Genomic DNA, 17667 nt, shown 5'->3' with positions numbered 1-17667 from the left:
TGGCCTGCACGGTGTCCCCTATAGCACCAGGGATATTGTGGAGGGTCTCAGCGTTAAGGCCCACTCATGTATTAGGGTCCCTATGTCCCGAATGCTCCCTATTCCCCAGACACAGACGCTGGCAATTAAATATTTAATTGGCGACACCCCCCCCCCACAGCCCGGCGGGGACAGGCACCCGACGAGCAGCTCGTTAGCGGTAATTATGAGCAGCCCCCAGCCCAGCTCTCAGGAGGATTCTGAGGGCTTGTCCTTTGCATGGAGGGCAATGGCAACATGGGGCACACCTGCAGGTCCCCACAAATAGGGGGGAGAAGAGCCCAGGGGGGTCAGAGTCTCAACCTTCATCCCCCTCAGTCCCCCCTCAATGGGAGGAGATGCCCCCAGCACTTCCCAGCAGAGCTGGGGCAGGCAGCACGTGTCCCATCTCACTGCAGCGGGGAGATCTTCAGGGGGATCATGATCCGGGACTCCATCGTCCGAATCAGCGGCACTGCAAAACACAGCGGGGTCAGCTCACAGCTCACAGCACAGCAGGGGCAGCCCCAGCCCCGTGTGCTCACCCGTGTAATAGACGTTCTCATCCCAGCCCCGCTTCCTCCACGCTGCGTTCCTTGTCTCCTCACGGGACTGCAGGTCCTTGTAGGCTGCAGGGGGGGAAACCTCGTTCTTAACCCCCCTGCAACCCCCAGGGAATGGTGTGTGGGGTTTGGGGTGCACAAGGTGATGGTAGTGCCAGGGTGGGGTAGGTGAGATGAGCCCGCTTACCCCAGAGGTGGTGCACGACGTACAGCTCCCCGATCTGAGAGAAGAAGCCACCCACTGCCTCCTGGTTCTCCTGGCGGTACTTTATGGCCCGAGCCCTGGCAGAACAGAGAGAAACACTGAGCTGCTGCTCAGCTCTAATGTCCCCATGCTAAGGATGGCCAAGGCTTCATCTGTGCCACCACCACAGGAACAAGGATGCAGGAGTGGGTCCAAGGGCCAGCATCACTTGGCCATATGCAGAACAGCAGCTGGATAAAGCAGCCACTCACCAGTTATTGCCCCACTCGATCATGGTCCCTGGCTGCAAACAAAGGAAATAAACAACAAGGTATGGCAGCTGCACCCCAAGCTGCGCTTTCTCCCTCTGCTCAGGGCAAACTTGCAGCCAGAGCACAAGGTGACCCCAAACATCCACAGGACCACAGGCTGCTTTGCAGACCCCAGTATGTGCAGCAGGGATCCCCTGGGTTCCCACTGATACCCTTCATGCCTCACCTTGAGCTTGTAGGTCCTCAGCTCATAGATGTTGGGCCCCTTGCGGGGCAGGGGCTCATTCCAAAAGCTGAACTCCAGCAGCAGCTGGTTCCTGCGTGACAGCAGCATGCGGCTCCTCTCCTTGCGGAAATCCAGGTACTCCTGCAGACAGCTGAGGCTCAGGGCAAGATGGTGGGAGCAGGGACACCCCACAAGACACCCCATTTGGCCACCAAGGTGAGCAGTACCTTATTCTGCTTCAGCTTGTTCATGCAGTCCATGAGGGCTGGGTACCCACCAGAGAAGCGCCAGAGGTGCACTGGGATGGGACAGCAAGGTCTGGCAGGAGGGGAAAGCACCAGGGAGCCCCCTCCCACGTGACCAGGATTCACCCCACATCCCCTCGGGGTCATGGCCATGCAGGGTTGTCTGGTTGCCTGCTTCTGCAAAGTTGCAGCCCTTACCTGCCTGGTCCTGCTCCCCATACCACGTGTTCCAGTTCCCAACCAGGTCACAAGGGTAATCGGCATCTGAGTGCAGCTTGGGCAGCACCTCCTCCCTGCAGGGGGTACAGGAGGTGGTTTATGGGGTGCTCCTGGGCTGCCCAAGATGGGAGAAAAGGGGCAGCTGGAGCCGGCAAGAAGGAGCTGTGCCTCTCTCAGCAAGAAAAGCACCGAGTTTCTGACCCCAGATTGCCCCTGACATCCCCATCTGCCTTCCCAGCCCAGCATAAGAGACTCCCAAATCCTCCCCACTTGCCCCTCCCCAGCCCCTGCTGGGACAGCGGGCAGTCCCCCAGCTCACGTCAGGCTGTTGTAGGCATCCAGACATTCTGGCTTCACGTTGTGAACTGTGGGGGGAAAGAGGGCAAGACGCAGTGTCACAACAGGGAGCAGGATGAGCGGCTGTGTTATCAAGCTGCAAGGGCCTGGGAGGCGTGTGCACCCTCTGCTTGTAGGGCCACTCACACTGGATCTTGTAGAGGTTGCTGGTCTCTTTCTTGGACAGAAGGTTGGAGTGGGCGTCCTTGCGGGGATCCACCTTGTGCACAAACAGGGAGCGGAACCAGCTGCCCTCAGCATCCCGTGAGTACAGCCTGTGGGATTGTGCTGTCAGCAGGGCCAGAGGGGAGGGGGCACAATGGCTGCGGGCTGATGTGGGGGGGGGAAATGGGAAGCAGAGGATCTTGTAGCATTGCTAACCCAGCCCCAGGGCTGTGTAACCCCCCACACACCCAGTGCTCCCCAGGGAGAGGTCTCATTCATTGCAGGGATCCTGCACAGGGACGTGGGGTGACAGAGATGACACAGAGGCAGCGCACTCGGTCAGACCTTTGCCCATAGAGCGGCAGGGCCTGGTAATGTATTAACAGCATAGGGTCAGCGGCCCTGGAAACTCAGCGAGGGCATGGGGTGACAGCAGGACCTGAACCATGGCAGGGGGAGATGGGGGGGGAAATATGGGGGCTGAGAATGGGGGAGATAGGGCTGAGAATGGGGGAGATAGGGCTGAGAATGGGGGAGATAGGGGGAGATAGGGGGAGATGGATGATGGAGGGATCGATGGGGACTGGGGGGGGTTGGGAGCCTTATAGGGGGAAGGTGGGTGCTGGGGGGCGAGGAGAGATGGAGGGGAGATGGGAGCTGAGAGGAGCAGCAGGGGAAGGGCGGACATGGGGCCTGGGGGGAGATGGGAGCTGAGGGGGGGGAGATGGGGGCTCCTCTGGGCCTGAAGGGAAATACGGGGCCTGGGAAAGGATGGGGGCATGGTGGGGCCTGAGGGGAATGATGGAGCCCGGGGAGGTGATGGAGCCCGGGGGGGTCCGGGCCGCGGGGCGGGCAGGGAAGGGCCGGGCCCCGCTCACCGCGCCCCGCCGAGGGCCCCGCAGCCGCCAACACCGCCCTGCAGCCGCCGCAGCACCGCGCCGCATCCTGCCCGCGCCGCCGCCATCTTGCCGGGGCGGGACGGCGTGGGGGCGTGATTATATATAGCCCCGCCCACCTCCAGACCACGCCCCCTCATTGGGCGAGGCGCCGCGCTGGCCCCGCCCTCAGAAGCTGGCGTGCAGCACGGTGATTCTGATTGGCTGCCTCGCCGTCCCGTTGGCCACGCCTCCTCGCCCGCTCTCCAGCTCCCGGCTACCCACAATGCTTTGTGCCCACGGCCACAGAGAGATCTCATTGGTTGACGCCTGGGAGGCCTCGCCTCCAGACGCTAGCAACCAATCAGAGGGCTCTGGTGGTGAAGTCGATTCTTGATTGGCTGCGGTGCCTTCATTTGCATCCTTAAGCCCTCCGCCGGACGGCGGTGTCAGCTGCTGATTGGTCGTTGCCACGGAGGGGCGGGGCTGAACGTGAGGGGGCGGGGCTTCGTCCGGGGTGGGTGTGGTCGGGAGCGCGGGGCTGCGGGGTGGGCGGGGCCAAAGCGATGATTGACAGCACCCAGCGCTGATTGACAGCACCCAGCGCTGCCTTTGGAGCCCTACGACCCCCCCACAACCCCCATCCATCACTGTCTGTATCCCCCACTTTGTGCCCCACAGCCCCTAATTGCCCCCAACTGCCCCTAATTGCCCCCCCCAGCCCTTTCCATAGCTCCCCCTATAGTCCCAGCTTGGCTTTCATTGGCCCCCATGACCTCCTGTATCCTCCCCATAACCCCTACATAGCCCTCCTGTATCACGACCTCCTCCTAACCCTGCCCATAGAGCTCCCATAGCCACCCATAACCATTCATAGCCCCCTATAGCCCCCCCCCCCTTTGTCTCCCAGTTTGTGTCTCACCCCCCCATGGGTGAAGCAGAGCACTGCAATCTGCACATCCATGCCCCCAGCTCCTCCTCGCTGTCAGCCCCCAGCACGTAGCTCCTCATCCCGGGGTGCTCCACCTGGGGGATCAATGACCCAGCAATAGGCCTTGGACCTCCCCGCCCCCCAGTCCCTCATTCAGCCACAGCACCCCAAGGCCCACATGGGGAGCTGGGCTTTGGGGCCCCAATTGCTGTAGAGTTGTAGGTGTTGTCCCCTGTTTGGAGTTCCCTCCCTCCAACCAGGACTGACCGTGAAGAGGAATTGAGGGCTGCTGGTGTTGGGGGCCAGGACACGGATCCTGTAGCCGGGTAGGGGGAGTCCCCCCCGTACTCGCTGCTCGCTGCTGTCTGAGAGCAAGGGAGGATTCATGGGGGCAGCCCCAGGGACATCTCCAAACCCTACAGGGCTCCACTGACCCCCTGACTTCCCCCAAATCCACCCTCATGGAGCCCTAAGAAGCCCCTGTCCCCTGCCACGAGCCCATCCCCTGCCCCCTGCCTCACCCCTGTAGTAGTAAAGGCAGAGATCAACCAGCACAAACCAACGCCGCTTCCAGAGCCTCAGCCCTGAGCTGTCCTGGGGAGGTAAAAAGGGGTCTGAGCCAGCACCCCAAACACAGAGACCCCTGAGACCCACCCTAAACCTTCTGGATCCCCCAACCCCCGCCCCCAGACCCCTCCAACATTCCCAAACACCCCCAAGACCCATAACCCTCCCAGCATCCCAACCTCCCAGACCTCTCCAAACTCCATAACCCCATTAGCAATCCTCAAACTCCAGACTCTACCCCTCACCTCCAGCCCACATGACCCCCCCCCCCCAACCCCATAACCCTCCCCCCAGCACCCCCTACTCCATAGTCCCCTGGATCCTCCCACCCCAGTCACCTGTGGTCTTACAACCCCGCACCCCCCAGCCCCATTGTTCCCCCCAGCCCCACCTGTTTGTGCAGCCAGCCCCGCATGGTGGGGGGGATGTGGGGGTCTCTCCTCATTGCCTGCTCCCCCTTTCCAAAAGTGTGGACCCTCGGCACAGGGCGGCAGGGCTGGGCATGGGGCATTATCAGGGATGGGAGCTTAGAGGGGTCCCCTCAGGTCCCTGTGATGTTGTGCCTTGTCCTCCTGGCCCCCCACTCCCCAGGGTCCCCTTTCACTCCCTCCTGTGTTTGCCTTTGTCCCTCATGCCCCCTGTCCCCCCATGCTCCCACAAAGCTCCCCATTCCCCCCCAACACCCCCCAATCTTCTCAATAGCTCCCCAGTACTCCCTTGGGTCCCCCCCATATCCCCTCATAGATCCCCATGCCCTCACTGCCCCCCACATAGCTACATACTATCCCATAGATCCACAGACTCCCTCGGACCCCCATATCCCCCACAGCTCATCATGCCTCTCCCAGACTGTCCCTTAATTCCTCATGCCCCTCTAATCCCCCCTTACACCCCACATATTCCCCCATATACCTTCTACTAATTTGGGTTCCCTTGGACCCCTCCATACCCCCCACAGCCTCCCAGACCCCTCCCGGACACACTCAATACCCACTATGCCCCCTCCCCACCTCCCCATGTACCTTCCCATCCCCTTGGTTCCCTCATACCCCCACATCCCCTGCAGCTCCCCCCAGACCCTCCATAGCCCCCCATGCCCACTTGGGTTGCAGCGTTGCTGTCAGCCATAGGGTCCTTGTGGGGCTGGTTGGAGGGAGGGGGGTGGCACCATGAATGGTCCCATTCAGCCCTCACCCGCCCCACAGCACAGAGGCCCCATTCTGTGGCATGCGGGGGCACTGTGATGCTGAGATGGGGCCTGGAAGGGGGCCCCAATTCTTTTATCCCAATCCCATAACTCCTATGCCAGTCTCAATCCTCATCCCATTTTCATGATGCTGGTTCCAGTCCCATCGTGTTGTGCTGTTACTGTCCCGTTATCCCCATGGCAGTGCTGGTTCCAACCCTTGTTTCATTATCCCGGTGCTGTTCATTATCCCCATTCCCACCCCACCATCCCAGCTGTGGTTCTGGTCTCATCCCATTATTCCCTGTGACCCACTCCCATTCCATTTACCCCAGCGATGGTCCCTATTCCTGTGCCATGACCCCAGTGCTGGTTTCAGTGCTCATCCCACTATCCCAGTGCTGGTGATCCTGTCCCATTACCCCCATTATTCCCACTCAGCCCCATCCCATTATTCCATTCCCAATCCCAGTCCTGTACCGCTGTCCCAGTCCCGGTTCCATTCCCATTGTACCTCTATGTCCCGTTGCTGCCCGTTCCTCCGGCCGCAAGGGGGCGCCACATCCCCGACCCAACGCGTGGGCAGGAAGCCCTCTTCTCAACCCCCACTTGACGAGCGGCCGTTCCATCCAATCCGCACCTCCCTCTCTTCCCTTCTCTCTGTCTCACCCCACTGCGCGACGCTCGCCGCTTCTGATTGGCTCCCGTGCGGCGCGACCCGCGGGGAGAGGGCGGGACGATCAGAGCTCGGAACCAATAGCGAGTCTCCGCTCTGAGGCCGTGCTCGGCGCGGCCCGGAGCCGCCGCCGCCGTTATGGCGCTGCCCCCGCGGCGCTGAGCGCGGCCCGCATCATGGCCGGGGCCATCGCGTCCCGAATGAGCTTCAGCTCGCTCAAACGGAAGCAGCCCAAGACCTTCACGGTGCGCATCGTCACCATGGACGCCGAGATGGAGTTCAGCTGCGAGGTGACGGCTGCGGCCTAAGCTCCGTTGCCCCCCCGGTCCCGGTCCCGGTCCTGCTGCGGGGTCCAGGCCCGGCCGGGGGTCGTAGGGCTCGGCCTGAGCCCGGGGCGGGTTGTCGGGGCTGACACACACGGGGCTGGGCCCGTTGCTCGGCACAACGCGGGGCTGCGGGGGTTGGTCGTGGTGAGCCCTGCCCCGCCGCCCTGTGTCCGTACCGAGCTCAGCTCGGCCTTGTCTGTGCCTCTCAGCTCATCCTCACCGGGGCTGTGTGGCCCCGGGGGCCTCGTTTGTGGCTGTTTGCAGATCACAAAGTGCTCTGGTAGAGTCAGCGAACCATCTCTATCCACGTTAAAGCATCAGCTGTTAAAAAGGAAAACTCAGTGGGTTCAAATCGCAGCTCTGGTCCCTGTGAGCAGGAGGGTGTCTGTCCTTGTGACATCTCACTGCTGAAATGCACTGGGGCACACTGTGCCATTCCCAGGGATTAAGAAGTTACTGTCACTTCCAGCTCCTGGCTGTTACCCTCCTGGCAGGGTTGAGGTCTATGGGCTCTGCTCTCACACTTCTCTAGGCTGCTGACAATGAGGTGATGCGGTGGCAGTAACTCTCCTTTCATACAGTGGCCACTTGTTGTTTCATGTTGGGATTAGGGCATTTATGAAGAGGGCTCCCAGTCAGGTTGGAACACGTACCTTGTGCACCTTCAGCTGCCTGATGGGGTGGCCCCAGCCAAAGACCTCACAGCAGAGACTGCCCAGCCCTTGGGGGAGCTGAGAGAGGCTCATGGGCAGCGTGCTCACACCTCTGAGCTCTCGCTGGAGCATGGGGGAGCTCAGGCTTTGACCTCCAGTGTGAAAGCCTCCCAACAGCAGGGAAGAAAGGATTAGGCTGAGTGGCTGCTGAGGCACATTGCATGAGTCAGTTGTGGCTGTTTGAGCTCCCTGGCTGCGTTGCTGCCTCCTCTGTGCAGTGACAGCTTCAGGGAAGGTTCGTCTGCTTGCTGGCTGTATCCAAAACACATCCACAGAGACCAGTGCCTGCCCCATTACAAACAACTGCCTCACACCTCTGTGCCTTCGGTATCTCAGCCTCGTGCTGTGTGCTTGTGACCCTTCCAGTGATGCTGGGTGTGTGCAGGGTGAGCAGTCTGGGAGGTGCTGTGGGGAGGCTGGTGCTGCTTATGGTCTGGGGTCCTGTTTAGCCCTGCTTGACTGCTGGCTTCTTTGACCAGTGCTGATCACGGTGCCAGTGAACCCATCTGGGTGGAATCCAGCTCTGCTGGAGCAGCCTTGCTATGCAGATTTAATCTCCCTGGCTCTTCTTTAACTTTATTACAGAGCTCTTGAGGCACGGTCTGTGTTTTCCTGAGTGATGCTGCGCAGGACAGAGGTGACATAGAGTGGTGAGGTGTTGTCAGCATGATTCAAGGTCTGATAACAACTGGCTGGGTGTGACACAAGGCACTCAGGCTGTAAATTCCCATCTGGCTCAGGAGGAGCACATGTGAGCCTGTTTCACCCCAGTTCTGCTGCCACCTCTGGTCATGGCAGCTCCCTTTATTCTGAGCCAGCTGATGTGTCTGTAGCTGTGTCAGTGCCACCTTTTTCAGTCTGCACTGTAGGAATTCCTGGCTGGGTACTGCAGGAGATTAAACCTGCTCTGCATCTGTTGACTCTGTGCATAATGTCTCTAAATTGAGTCTAAATCTGAAATAATTCCTAGAAATGAAATCTTAATCTTTCTAATGCTGTGATGAAGCTTAATAATTGCAGCTGGGGCCTCACTTCAAAGACTTGTAATTTGTTCAGGGAAATCTTAAAGACACAAAGTCAACGTCTCCCTTTTTGTGTTAGTTCCATTAGAGCTCTGTGAGAGTGGTGCCTAATTAATTGATAGCATCTTGAGCAAGGACAGACATTTGCATAACTATTGAAATCCCTCTGCTAAGCTGCTGCTGGCTGCCCCATCTTCCTGAGCACCACCACGCAGCTCCTGCACTCGGATTTCTGTGCTTGGAGAGCAGCAGGAGAGAAAAGCTACTGGAAAACACACTGGGTCAATTAACACTGCAGAGTGCCATGCACTGCCTGAGTATCGACTCAGAAGCTTAAATGCAAGGCAGGGGCTGGCAGGGTGTGGTGCTTGTACTGTTGGTTTGATGCCTCCCAGGTTGTGGTGCCGGGGCACTGAGTGGCCAATGGCTTCCTCTAATTGTCACCCAATTAATGGCAGCTTGCTGCCATTCCTGACTGTGGCTCTGACCCAGATTAGACTAGCACATATGGCAAACGTAAGGTAACTCTGGTGGTGGCTCTTGGTGAGATAGTCAGGTTATTCACTTCTCTTGCACAATATCTTTACCCCACATTATTATTAGGTACCTGTGGGCCTCTTTTCATTCTGTTCCTGCAGCTGTTGGTGTTGTGTTGGTCTCAGGCACTCTGATGCACAAGGTTTTCTTTCTCCAAGAGCCAAGCTGCATGGCTGATGGAAGATCCACCAATCCTTGTTTTGCTTTGTTCCTGTGCTGGTGGCAGTGTGCTGACTGGCTCTCCAGCTCCGGAGGCTCAGCACCTTCTCTTTTATCTGTTGTGCCCATGGTTTTGAAGCTCCTGTAGGAGTTATAGGACCAAGTACTGACTGCCTTCTAGCTTAATCCTTCAACAACAGCAGCTCTTTCAACCAGAAATGAACGGGAAAGTTTAACAGCCAGCCTGGAGAAGGCACAAGCATTGAAGCAGTAAGGAGAGGCACTTGTATGTTTGGTCTCAACTTGCACTGTGTTACTGTCTGAATGCTTAAGCTGTTCCTCTCTGTTCAGAAAACCATCTCAGCTGGAAGGTGAGAGCGTTTAGTCCCTGGTACCTGACTTGCTGCAAGGCCAGCTCAGCTGGCTGTGGTTGGTTGTGAAACTTTTCTATTCACATGTAAGTAGAAAAAACCTCTATTTTAGTAGTATGCAGCCGAGTGTTGGTCTCTCTGTTAATGTTTGTAGGGGGTTGCGTGCTGCGAAAGCTTATCCCTGGGAGCAGGGGCAAGCTAAGGTCTGGTGCTGAAAATCTGTGGCCAAATAAGTTCTTGAAAAAGAGCTTGTGTGTTGGATGGGGAGTTAAGCTCTCTCCATTCACTGCACCCAAATAAAAAGGGCAAGAGGAAGAAGCTGGGGATGAAGTTTCTGTCTGCTTTGCAAAATGCTTGGGATAGGTTTTACATGGGTTTCTTCATCCCTTGGTAAATGTTCACCGGCTTCTTGGTGAAGCAAATAGTAACAGTGACCTCTTGATGCTGCTAAGCTTCTGCTGGCAGGCAGAAAGCTGGCTGCAAAAGATGAATCTGTGGACAGTAACAGCTCTTTTAAAAAGCTGAGGGAAGTAATCCCTGTCAGCTGCAAAATGATCTTCAGTAAATTACTGGGATGCCAGCTGTCAAGTCAATGTTCTGGTTCCTTTGTGCACCCATCTGCCCTTGTCCTGTGGCAGTTCTCTGTGAATGCTCACATGTTTTTGCTGCTTGGTGGCTCCCAATCCCTTCTTTAATATGAGAAGTGGCAGGTAGAAGCTGTTTTCCCATTTGAGTTGAATCTTGGAGGGCTTTATGGCAAAAGCAGCAATTCTGCTGATTTACAGCCATGTCACTTGGGAATTTCTCCGAGCCGTCTTGCTCGGTTCTGTTCAATTCTGCATTCCCTTTCTTAATCTGTGTGCGAGTCACATGAGACACGTTATGAGCACAGATCCTCCTTGACTTCTTTCTGATTGCACCCTGCATTTGAAATGCTCTCTCATCCCGTGTCCCGCTGCAACCTTTTCTCAGCCTGTTCTTGAGCTCTGTGTTATCCAATTCCTTCTACCTTTGGTTCAAGGGCTCCATCAGTCCTCGCTCCCTCAGCCTTGGGCTGAGCTGATGCTCTGGGTTCTATTGGTTGTCTTCCCCTTCCCCTCCCTTGCCAGCTGGAAGAGCTGCAGCCTTTTTCCCCCTGCACCCAGCCCTGTCTGTGTCTTGGGCAGACAGTGAGCACTGTGCTGGGCTGCGCCATCTGCGTCGTTATGCCTGGGTGGGTTTTTGGCCTCCTCGGTGGTTAACAGAAATAGATTTTAATTAAAAGCTCATTATCGAGTTGTCGTGTAGCATTAGTAAATAAAAATAACTTTTATGGCCCTGTCTTGTGGCTCAGTAAGTGGCAATTGAAAGTATTTGACATCTGTTTATTTAAAGAAATGGAGGAATATTGAATATTTGATTCCCTGCTCGCTCCAAATGGGCATTAAATCCAAACTAATGGTTGTCTGGGGCACTCCTGTTACCACTTAGGGTCCAGAAGGGGAGACATACAGCCTCAAAGTTACCCTGCTGTGGGTTATCTGCCATTGTGGGGTTCTGTTTGGTCATCTGGTGGACGAGGGGCAGCTCCTGTGTGCTCAGGTCCCCAATGAGGCTCCATTCTGTGTTCTCCCCCTGTGTTTCAGGGCAGAGGTGTTGGCTCTGCTAAAAGCTTGCTTCTCCCACAGGGTCCCCTGAGTGCAAATACCTTGCTGTGAAAACTAAGGGGGGCTTGGCCCCCTCCTCTGCTTGCCCTGCGTGCCATCAGGTTGTCAGAACAGGGACCCTGGGCTCCTGTCTCATGTCTAGCACAGAATAAATACTGACATTGAATAAGATTGATCTGCTGAGGTGAAAAGCCACTGTTCTCTGTTTCTCATAGCTAAGTCTTGATCCATGTTTGTGATGGAATGGAGGTGAGGCTGCCTTGAGCTGGGTTCTGCCCCATGGAGGTCAGGTGTGTCTTTGTTCCTCTCCTTCCTCTCCTGAAATCCCCAGGGGTTTAAAACCATTCTTTTTTCCCTTTCCCATGTAGCTGGAGAAAATTGAGCAGTACATCTCCCAAAGAGAAGGATCAGCAGAGTTTGGGTATCGCTTTTCTCCTTAACACCCTCAGCACTCCCTATGCAGGACGGCTGCACCTCCCGTGCCTTGGTGCGTGTTCTTTTCTAGCTCTTGGCCTCCTCAGCCCTTGCCATGGGGATCAGGTAACCCTGCCTCGTGTTTGTGCCACTGGGGGACAGGCTTGGGAGCCAAGGAGCAGTGCTGAAAATTGATGGCGAGGGTCTGCATTGAAATAAATCGCCCTGTTGCCTGTCGGTTGGAAATTACTCTTGCTGCAGTTTAATAAATAATGCAAACCCTGTTAATAGATGCCAAACGCGACGTCTCCGCTGGAGAAAAAGATGATGCCAATAAGCCATAGTGGAAGTGCTCCATTCTAGCTTCTGGGTTGTAAGTGCTTAGCGCTGTTTACTTAAAACGCTCCGCTGATAAATTGTGAGCACTCTGTGCTTAGTAAAGAGCATCAATTCCAGCCCTGCAAAATCACAGCCCTGCAGCACTCACTGTGTTCATAAAGCACTTTGTCCGTGTTTTCCTCCAGGACTTGTGGAATGTCTCCAGCAGGTTGTGCTGAAATCAAGGCAGTGGGAGGATGGAAAGCCACAAGTGTGAGAGGTGCCATCTGCAGCCACGTCCTCTGTGGGTCGTGCAGAGCTGCCTGTCTGTGCAGGATTCAGGTTGTTGTGATGGAGCTTTTGGTTGGAGACTGAGCTCTTGCTATAGCATCGTACCAACTGATGCAGCAGATGGCTGAGGGCACTGCTCCACTCTAAGCCTCTTGGTTTTGTTTTCAGGACCTCCTGACAACTTGCAGAATTGTCCTTGTACTGGAGGTGTACGGAGCAGGGCAGCGCTGTGATGGGCAGAGGGCACCATGTGGCTGCAGGATCATTGCTGGCTCATCTGCTCAGCCCCTGGCATCAGCTCTTTATCTCCCGGTGCCCCTGGGGGCCTTTATTGTGTTATACAGCCAGGAAATGTGGTAGTTAATGATACGAGGCCTATCAAATCTGGGTACAGAGCTAAGGTCTTCCATGTCTGTAAAACAGTTGGAGCTCAGCTGCCCAAAGATGCCACTTGAATGCAGATCATTATTTTAAGTACCGAGGTGTGGAAGGAAATCATGTACGTTGAAATAAACGCGGCCGCTGTTCCATTTCTATATTTAATGAAGGTAATTCAGCGCGGTCGGGGAGGATGTGCGATGTTACGGCCTGAGCCTTCAGCACCGTGCGGGCAGGAATGTTAAATACGTGTGTCTGCCTTACGGACAGCAGCAGTGTGAAACCTGATGGCAGAAACAATTGCTTAGCAAATGAGAATTGCAGGAGGGATGTGCAAAGTGCCAGCTGTAATGTGGGTAGCTGCGGTGAGCAGCAGCAGCCCGCTCAGATCCTGGGGGGGCACAAAGGGGTGCAGGTCTGGGAAGCAATAAGCTGAAAGATGGCCTTTGCAAAAAGGGGGGGGTGTGGAAATAATAAAAAAGCCTAAATGACAACGCATTATGCAAAGCAGTTTAATGCCAGTTAGGAAATAGCCCTTTGATGGCGGCGTGCTTCCATGTGCCTATGGAAATGGCGTGGAATGGCTGTTTAAATGTTGTCTCGCTCTGTTTTGTCTGAAACCTCGAATTAACCTCCCTCTTAAAATAATAGTCAGGAGGAGATGTGCAATGTGAAGCATCCTGTGCCAAGCTGGAGCTCGTTGTGAGGACCGGAGGCCAGCTCAATGTGTGAAATTAGGGCTTTATAATTACAGCACTGCAGAACTTGCTCCTCCTGGTGCTTTTGACCTCGAGGTGTTGACTGTGCCTGATAGGAATTGCAGAAGGGCTGTGGTGAGCCACCCTCGGGTGCTGCTTTTTGGAGGGTAGCAGTGGCTTTCTTCTATTCTGGGATGTCGGTGTGCATGTACGTATCCTGCGAGGGGCAAAAATAGCCATGTGCTCATTTAATCAAAGCAGGAATCTGCCTGTGCTCAACTGCTTTGCCCACAAGGCGGCAGTGGGTGACAGCCATAGCGAGGATCGTCCCCATGTCGGCAGTGCGTGCTGCCCAGCATTAATATTGATGCTGTCCAGGTGGCACCAAGATTGAGTTGTAGCGACAAGAGAATGTGCCGAGCTCCTTTTGCCCCAGGGCTTTGGAGTAATGGCCATATGTCTCAGTCCAGCGATTGCTTCCGCCGCACAGATGGAAAACCAAAGTGGCTCTGGCACATTAGATTCATCTGTTTTATGTCTTTCTTCACCTTTCTGCCTCCCAACGCCTTCTTGTTTTATTAACAAACTTCAGCAGTAGCACAGTTGTGACGGCAAGGCTGCTGGAAGGACACACTCTTTGAGCACAACTTTCTCTGCTCCCCAGCTGCTTTTGTCACGTTTTCAGTGTAAAGTGCAGCCTGACCCAATCAAAACATGCTCAAAGAGAACTGCTGACTTCAGAGATAGTTCTTCTGAGCCCTCCTCCCCATTAGCTTGTGCAGAGCCGGTCGCTGTGGATGTTTGCAGTGGATGCATCAGTTGTCTCACTTCTGGTTTTCAGGGGTGTGCTGTGCCCTGGTCTGCCAGAGCTGCTGATACTGAAGGTTGGGCAGGGACTCCTGGAGCTGTAGGTACACACCTTAAAGCTACCAAAGGGCAGTTAAGGGTGATACATAGACATCCCATGCTGAAAATGGGTTATTCATAGTGGTTCATGATTCAAAAGGACCCTTCAGATCCTCTGACTTCTGGTGGATTGCTAAAGGAAGAAACAGTGGAACCTCACAGTATCATATGGCTGGACCTGACGTTCCAGTTTCCCTGTTAGGAGCACTCTGTGAGGTGGAAAAGAGTGGATTTGATTGAATAGAAACAAAGTCCTCAAGTCCATCTTTATAATTTGGCTTTCCTTTCATTTTCCTACAGGTGAAGTGGAAAGGCAAGGACTTGTTTGACCTCGTATGCAGAACGCTGGGACTCCGAGAAACGTGGTTCTTTGGCCTTCAGTACACTATCAAGGACACAGTGGCTTGGCTCAAAATGGACAAGAAGGTTGGAGGCAAATCTCTCTTCGGAGTTCGTAAAGGGTGTCAGAGGAGAATGCTTAGAATCAAAGAGTAGCTTAGGTTGGAAGGGACCTTAAAGATCATCTTCTAACCCCTGAGATGCCATACTGCAGGAGGTCTGTAATGTAAACAAAGCCTAGTAGTGATGGCTGCTTTTAGTCTCTCTTCTACACCCCTGAATGTCAGACCCTTTAGCAGGAAAGTGAGAGGTTGCACCTTGTCTTTTTTTGTTGTTGAAATGTGCAAAAACAAAGGAAGAGAGAAAACTGAGGAGTGAAAAGGAGATGGAGATAAGGGATGGGATGCTTCCCAGATATGTGAGCCCCTGTGTTGCTGAGCAGTTGGTTAGAGAAGTGATGGATGTGGCTCTGTTTGTATCCAAACGATGCTGCACTAAAATCAGACAGTAATTGTGACTAAAGGAAGTCTTGGTGTCTCTCAGTGTCATGCCAAAGTTTTAAGCTAACATGAATCTGAACCAGACAGTGCCAGCATAATAGCAAGGTGTCAGAGAGCAAGTCTGAAATAGAGGGAGAGGCACTGCAGGGAAACGGCCATAATGTTTTGTGGTGGCACAGCAGCATCTAACATCGTTGTGAGAGGTTGGGAAGCAGCATTATATACACAGTAGATCAAGATCAACCTTTGCTGTCTCATTCTGCATGCTGTTTGTTTTCTTGCACAGTTCTGATTGTCAGAAATGTTTGTTTGTTTTCTAAACTCTTCTGAACTACTTAGGTTGTTTCATCCCTTCTGCATGCCTAAGATGCCTGACAAAAGCTGTGCTGATCTTAACAGAAGGGAATAGCTCCTAGAAACAGGGCACTGAAAAAGCTAGGGGGTGTAGTTGAATGGCTTTTCTATTCCCCAGGTTCTGGATCATGATGTGCCAACAGAGGAACCTGTCACCTTTCACTTTCTAGCCAAATTTTATCCTGAGAATGCAGAGGAGGAGCTGGTCCAGGAAATCACACAGCACTTGTTCTTCCTGCAGGTAGGAGCCTTGTAAGTAAGTATGTTGTTTTCCAACATGACGGAGGAAGGAGACAGGATGAGCAGACGTGCAAGAAGGTTTTGGGGACTGAGGAATTTGGTCAGCAAAATGTGGCTCTTTGTCATTATATTCACACCCCTCTGAACACAGTTGTTTTCAACTGCAGAAGTGTCCTAAAATAGGTCAGAGATGGATGAAGCAGTCCCAGGCACCCAGACTTGCAAACTGCCTATCAGGAATGATTAGGTGATTTGTAATATTAGTGTTTGGTAGTTAAGGAAAATGAATCTGTCAGATGTGGGCATGAATGACACTCACAGCCTTGGAGTCTGCCTCTCTGCAGGGTGTAAATATCAATTGTGCTGAGAGATGACAATTGCCTTTATAAGTGATAGTGTTGTTGTGGGAAGCGAGGGAATTTCATCCTGGAGCACAGAATGCAGCCAACCTGTTTCATGTACAGGCTGTACAGCAAGGTTCACCTCTTCACAAATCAGCCTTCAGATAACTGGAGCAGAAGAAGATCCCAGAAGCACAACTCTGTCATAAGCTGATGGCAAAAGCAGAGAAGGGGAAACCTACCTGTCCTGCCTGCACCTGTAACTTCTTATTTAAAGTACTCTTCCAAACATCATGTCCTGAGAAATCAGTTCAGTTGACGTTGTAGCTGTGCTGTGTGAGTGGTAATGAAGCGTTTCTATCACAGCAGCTTCCTCTTTCAGACAAGATCAAGTTTCTGAAACATATTTACTATAAAAAGAAACAGGAGGCAGGAGTGTTATAGGCTGTAGAATAATCCTGGGCAGATCTCTGGGCACTCATTAGGATGTTGTAGCTGCTCCTCAGCTGTTTTAGTTGCTTTGTACCAAAGTCGCGGCAATCTGGATTCAGCTGCATTGCTTTAGATTTCAGTGTACTCTGCCCTTTACAGCAGATATAAAAGTGAGCTCACTAGCTCGTTGGTACTCCTCCCAGTTCCAAAGTTCATCTTTGTTCTTCAGAACTAAAGGAGTTTAAATGCAAAATATTGCTTTCATTTCCAAAGTCTGTCTTGTGCTCTCATGTCTCCTTAGGGCAGTTTCTAAATGTCCAATTTGCCATGGGTTTTAGGCCTGATAAGGAAAAATGCTTTTTGGCAGCTTTGAAGAATAGAATCAGAGAGAAAAAGCGGTTAAAGCTGAGTCTTATAAATGCAGACTGTGACTTTTCTGCTAGGATTTTAATGATATGAGAGGAGCCTATGCTCCAGTAANTCAGAGAGAAAAAGCGGTTAAAGCTGAGTCTTATAAATGCAGACTGTGACTTTTCTGCTAGGATTTTAATGATATGAGAGGAGCCTATGCTCCAGGAACACACATAAGCTTGCAAGCTCTCCCCTTCACCTTAATGCAGGAGAATCGCTTCTGTAATAATGTTGTAACTGACTTTGAGGATGCAAAACATGCTGTAAATTCAAATACATGTTACTGTATCTCTGTGACAATCCATTTTGGGAAAATAGTACTTTTTTTTTTTTTCCCCAGAAAAATTAAGTGGCCAAGAACATTAAATATATAACATGACAGGCTTAATTTTTTTAATGCACAGAAGCCAGGAAACATAAAGCAGTAGCTTTTGGGAACTGTATGCTGGCTCTCCTGGGAGCATGCGCTGGAACTGCCTGCTGTTAAAAGCACTGCCACAGAGGCGACCTGCAGCTCTGCTCGCTGTTGCTGGGGATTGGAGGGAATTAGCCCCAAGCACAGGTGAGCACCTACTCACAGTGAGGTCTGAATGCCCCAGAGCAAAGCCCTTTGTGTGCTCAGAGGCTCAGCTACAACTCCTTTTTTCATTTAGTGTTGTATATAGTCACATCAATCTATAGCTTATGCCTTAGGAGGTTTACATGCAAGCTTTTTTCCCCCCTTGCCCTGCACAGTGAGATATAGTTTCTGTCACTTTCCCGATATAAATTTAGTTCTTCTCACAAACCTGTCTGCAAAAGGTGGCTT

At 53.4% G+C, this 17667-nt stretch overlaps 2 protein-coding genes across 12 annotated transcripts in view; one reads left to right on the top strand and one right to left on the bottom strand.

Annotated features, from left to right (window-relative positions):
* Window positions 1-119: 119 nt before the first annotated feature.
* On the bottom strand, window positions 120-6375 carry NIPSNAP1 (nipsnap homolog 1). 5 transcript variants are annotated; one of them, XM_015878134.2, is made up of 13 exons: window positions 6302-6375; window positions 4556-4628; window positions 4302-4399; window positions 4026-4129; window positions 2211-2338; window positions 2047-2092; window positions 1707-1801; window positions 1491-1561; window positions 1264-1404; window positions 1038-1069; window positions 769-863; window positions 564-647; window positions 120-493 (listed from the first exon to the last, which is right to left on the bottom strand). In XM_015878134.2, exons 4-13 carry the CDS (start codon window positions 4112-4114, stop codon window positions 429-431), a joined length of 846 nt encoding a protein of 281 aa, XP_015733620.1. In that variant the 5' UTR covers window positions 4115-4129; window positions 4302-4399; window positions 4556-4628; window positions 6302-6375; the 3' UTR covers window positions 120-428. The 5 variants fall into 5 exon arrangements, with proteins under 5 accessions (XP_015733620.1, XP_015733619.1, XP_015733616.1 ...); XM_015878133.1 differs by lacking the exon at window positions 6302-6375 and adding an exon at window positions 6268-6289; XM_015878130.2 differs by lacking the exon at window positions 6302-6375 and adding an exon at window positions 4993-5088.
* A 174-nt stretch (window positions 6376-6549) lies between these two features.
* NF2 (neurofibromin 2) overlaps window positions 6550-17667 on the top strand; it is a 39739-nt gene continuing 28621 nt past the window's right edge. For 5 of the 7 annotated variants that reach the window (XM_015878125.2, XM_015878128.2, XM_015878124.2 and 2 more), the window contains exons 1-3: window positions 6551-6753; window positions 14543-14668; window positions 15554-15676. In XM_015878125.2, coding sequence (XP_015733611.1) covers window positions 6640-6753; window positions 14543-14668; window positions 15554-15676 — 363 coding nt within the window. In that variant the 5' untranslated portion in view covers window positions 6551-6639. Of the gene's footprint in view, window positions 6754-14542; window positions 14669-15553; window positions 15677-17667 lie in introns of all 7 variants that reach the window. The other 2 variants (XM_015878129.2, XM_032447976.1) reach the window with 1 other exon arrangement.

Source organism: Coturnix japonica, chromosome 15, assembly GCF_001577835.2.
Source record: "Coturnix japonica isolate 7356 chromosome 15, Coturnix japonica 2.1, whole genome shotgun sequence".
Classification (NCBI taxonomy): Eukaryota; Metazoa; Chordata; class Aves; order Galliformes; family Phasianidae; genus Coturnix; species Coturnix japonica.
The sequence above is the reverse complement of the archived record's forward strand: the minus strand, read 5'-3'. Positions and strand labels throughout refer to the sequence as shown.